This window comes from Caretta caretta, chromosome 1 (assembly GCF_965140235.1).
Source record: "Caretta caretta isolate rCarCar2 chromosome 1, rCarCar1.hap1, whole genome shotgun sequence".
Lineage (NCBI taxonomy): Eukaryota > Metazoa > Chordata > Testudines > Cheloniidae > Caretta > Caretta caretta.
Genome location: NC_134206.1, coordinates 1,224,690 through 1,228,497, shown reverse-complemented (window position 1 = coordinate 1,228,497; position 3,808 = coordinate 1,224,690). Strand labels below are relative to the sequence as shown.

General features: G+C 49.1%; 1 protein-coding gene across 1 annotated transcript; it reads left to right on the top strand.

Moving 5' to 3' along the window:
* Positions 1–700: 700 nt before the first annotated feature.
* LOC142071838 (olfactory receptor 52R1-like) lies at positions 701–1,699 on the top strand. Its single transcript, XM_075127511.1, has one exon. It carries the CDS (start codon positions 701–703, stop codon positions 1,697–1,699), a length of 999 nt encoding a protein of 332 aa, XP_074983612.1.
* The last annotated feature ends 2,109 nt before the right edge of the window (positions 1,700–3,808 follow it).

The window sequence follows — 3,808 nt, the reverse complement described above, 5'->3', positions numbered from 1 at the left end:
TCCATGCCAAGCAAACAGGAAGAGGAATTTCAGAATTCCCGAGACTTTAGATGGGGGACAGGTGGAAGAAGTTTACCTGGATGCAGGGTAGCAGAGATGAAATTTCTGACCAGAGTGGTCAGGATGGGCATTGTGGGATGCCTTCGGGAGGCCTATTACTGCGATAAAATCAAGTGCAAATGTCCATATTGGCACTTTGGGGACAAAACTTTTGATTAAAAAGCCTTACAACTTTCATCAAGGTGGTTTTATAATCTCACTGAAACTGAGGAGTTCCATCATCGAAAGTGGCTTTGCAGAGTATACACCTCCACTGTTTCTTCACCAAAAGCTGCCTTTTGGTGAAAAAACTTCACAGTATAGACAAGGCCTAAGGAACAATGTTGGATAACCAGTATCCACACTCATATTTCCTGCCGGTTCGTATTAAGGTTCTCCACACCATGATGTGTAGGAATTATTGATGCATGGAGCACCATAAAATATGGAATTGGCATTAGTAGGGTCAGTTCTTCATAATTCATTTATCTGAGTAATGAAAATGTCATTTTTCTGTGAAGAGCAACCAATCTGCTTCACCTATGATAACAGCTTCCAGTAGTGCATGTAATGTCTCATATTAACATTGTCTCTCCACCAGGCATTTGTACTGCGACCATCACACTAGATACATACAGGAAGTCAGGGGAAAGTACGGTGCATGCAGGAGATACCGTTGTGCCTCAGCATTGGACACCTTCTCCCTTTCTACATGTCAGATTCCAACACAACCGACTTCACCAACCCCTCCACCTTCATCCTGCTGGGCATTCCTGGCCTGGAGGCAGCCCATGTCTGGATCTCCATCCCCTTCTGCATCATGTATGTCATAGCCATCTTGGGGAACATCACCATCCTGTTCATTGTGAATATGGAGCCGAGCCTCCATGTGCCCATGTACTATTTCCTCTGTATGCTGGCCGTCACCGACCTGATCCTGTCTACGTCCATCCTGCCCAAAACACTGAGCATCTTCTGGTTCAAGTCCAAGGAGATAGATTTTAGTGCCTGCCTCACCCAGATGTACTTCATTCACTGCTTCTCAACAATGGAGTCTGGGATCCTCGTAGCCATGGCTTTTGATCGTTATGTGGCTATTTGTGATCCCCTGAGACATTCCACCATTCTGACAAACCCTGTGGTGGCCAAGATCGGCCTGGCTGTGGTTCTGCGTGGAAGCATGCTTGTACTGCCCCATCTCTTCCTGGCGAGGCGGTGGCCATATTGCAGAACTAACATCATCCCCCACTCATACTGCGAGCACATAGCTGTGGTGAAGCTGGCCTGTGACGACACCCGCGTCAGTAGTTACTACAGCCTCTTTGCGGCATTCTTGGTGACTGGTGTGGATGTGTCTTTTATTGCCGTGTCCTATACCCAGATCCTCAGGGCCATCTTCAGCCTCCCCACAAAGGACGCCCAGCTCAAAACTTTTTGGACTTGCAGCTCCCACCTCTGTGTCATCTTAACTTTTTACATCCCAGCTCTCTTCTCCTTCATCATGCACCGGTTTGGCCACAATGTGGCCCTGCATTTCCATGTTCTCCTTGCCAACGTATACCTACTGGTGCCCCCTGGGCTAAATCCCATCATCTATGGGGTGAGGACCAAACAGATCTTGGACAGGCTGCTCCGGCTCTTTACTTATAAAGAGACCTAAAGTATTCTCCTGGTTCTTTGGCTCTCAGACTGAGCTCCATGCAGAGCTGGCTGGTGACATGGTGCTGGGTCCTCTTCCCTGAATCACTGACTGGATAGTCAAAGAGACATTAAACCCTTTCCTGGCCATAATGTGCTCTGTAAGCATAAAAAACTGGGGAATCGGTCTGTGTACAACTCATTAACTCATAAAGTTGCCACCTTTCTAACTGGACACTTGACACCCCCTTGCCCTGCCTCTTCCCCCAAGTCCTTTCCCCCTTCTGTGCCATTTTCCCCAACACCCTGCCCCTGTAGCTCCCTCTTCCCCTCCCACCTTAACTCGCTGGATCATCTCCACCTCCCACCCCAGCAGCTGGCTTCCCTCAGCTCCAGGGCTGGGACGGGAGCTGCTGCAGCCTGACAAGCAGCCTGCAGTGAGTGCAGCGAGGATATAGCTCTGGGGCAGACAGGCAAATCAGGAGCAGACAGGGAATCCGTATAAAAGCAGCTGAAGCTAGGGAGCAGGGTTCTGTGGCCGGCAGGCGATACTGTGCACTGTAGAGCTTGTGGGCTCTAAAGCTCAGCTACAACATCCTGAGGGAAGAGATCATCGTGTGGCTTATTTCTTTAGCTTTTGGCTCCCTTTTTCTCCTCCACGCTGGGAGTCTGTAGCAGGCAGGGTATCTGCAATGGGGATGGGCTGGGAGCCCTTTGCCCTGAGCCAGGCCTCAGGAGCAGGGCTAAGGAATCGGCTTTGGAGATAGGAGGGCAAGAGCTGAGAGAGACAGAAGGCTAAGACCCTGCGTTAGCTGGGAAGACGGGATGCTGGGCAGAGGTGGGGTGGCTTTGATAGCTCACAGGGCAGGAGATAAACAGCCCACCTGCCATTCGCCGGCTATTTACACATGTACAGGGCACCTTATCTGGAACTGCAGGGGCCATGTTGCCCAGGGGCTGAAGCTGAAGAAGGACGCTGAGTCTAACGTCTATTCTGCAGGTCATTGCTGGTCACTACACAGAGGAGCACCCATGGGAAAAAATGAGGGGGGTGCTTAGCCCCTACCGGCAGCCAAGCTCCCCTCCCTCCCCCCAGCACCTCTCACTCACCAGTGGCCCCGGGGATCAACTCCTCCCACTCTCTCCCTGTGCCTCCCACCCGCCACAGATCAGCTGTTCTGCAGCATGCAGGAGGGGCTGGGAGGGAGGGGGAAGAGCAGAGATGGGGCATGCTTGAGGGAGGGGGCATAAAGAGGCGGGGAAGAGGTGGGGTGGGGGTGGGGCCTGGGGGAAGTGTTACCCATATTGTGAGAACCCCCAACAGGGGCAACTTTATTATTTCACTCCAGGTGGTGTAAGGAATAAATCAGCAGGAACTCAGTGATTCTGTCTCATCAAGGAGTAATGCAAGTAAGCGTGCTCTTGCCTCACACTGCCGTTTATTAGATGTAAGCACACACAAGCATTAGGAATAGGTTTAGAACATCCTAGATATTGCCCTAACACCTGGAATGGTATTGAGTAACTGTCATAAATATAAATGGAAGTGTAACAACCTTTATGTATGCAATAACATCAAATCCCTCCTGACCAGAGGTACAGAATCCCCTTACCTGTAAGGGGTTAATCAGTTTCATTAACCTAGTTGGTACCTGACCAGAAGGACCAATGGGGAAAGAAGATACTTTCAAATCTGGCGGGGGGGGGGGAAGGTTTTGTTTGTGTTCTCTCTGTGTTCCCTCTTGAGACAAAGAGAGAGACCAAGCAGGTAATCCAGCTCCTAGTGAAATGATGCATCTAAAATTACAGAAATTGTAAGTAATAGCAAGGAAAGTCGATACATTATCTTTTGTTTTAGCTTGTGAATTTTCCCTATTCTAAGAGGGAGGTTTATCCCTGGTTTTGGAACTTTAAAGTTGAGCCTAGAGGGGAATCCTCTGGGTTTTAAATCCTTTTATTACCCTGTAAAATTGCCTTCCATCCTGATTTTGTAGAGGTGCTTCTTTTACCTTTTTCTTTGTAATAAAGCTCTTCTTTTAAGAACCTCATTGGCTTTTAGTGTACTAAATACCCAAGGGTCTGATCTGTGCTCACCTTGTTAACCTATTTGGTTGGTATATTATTCTCAGGC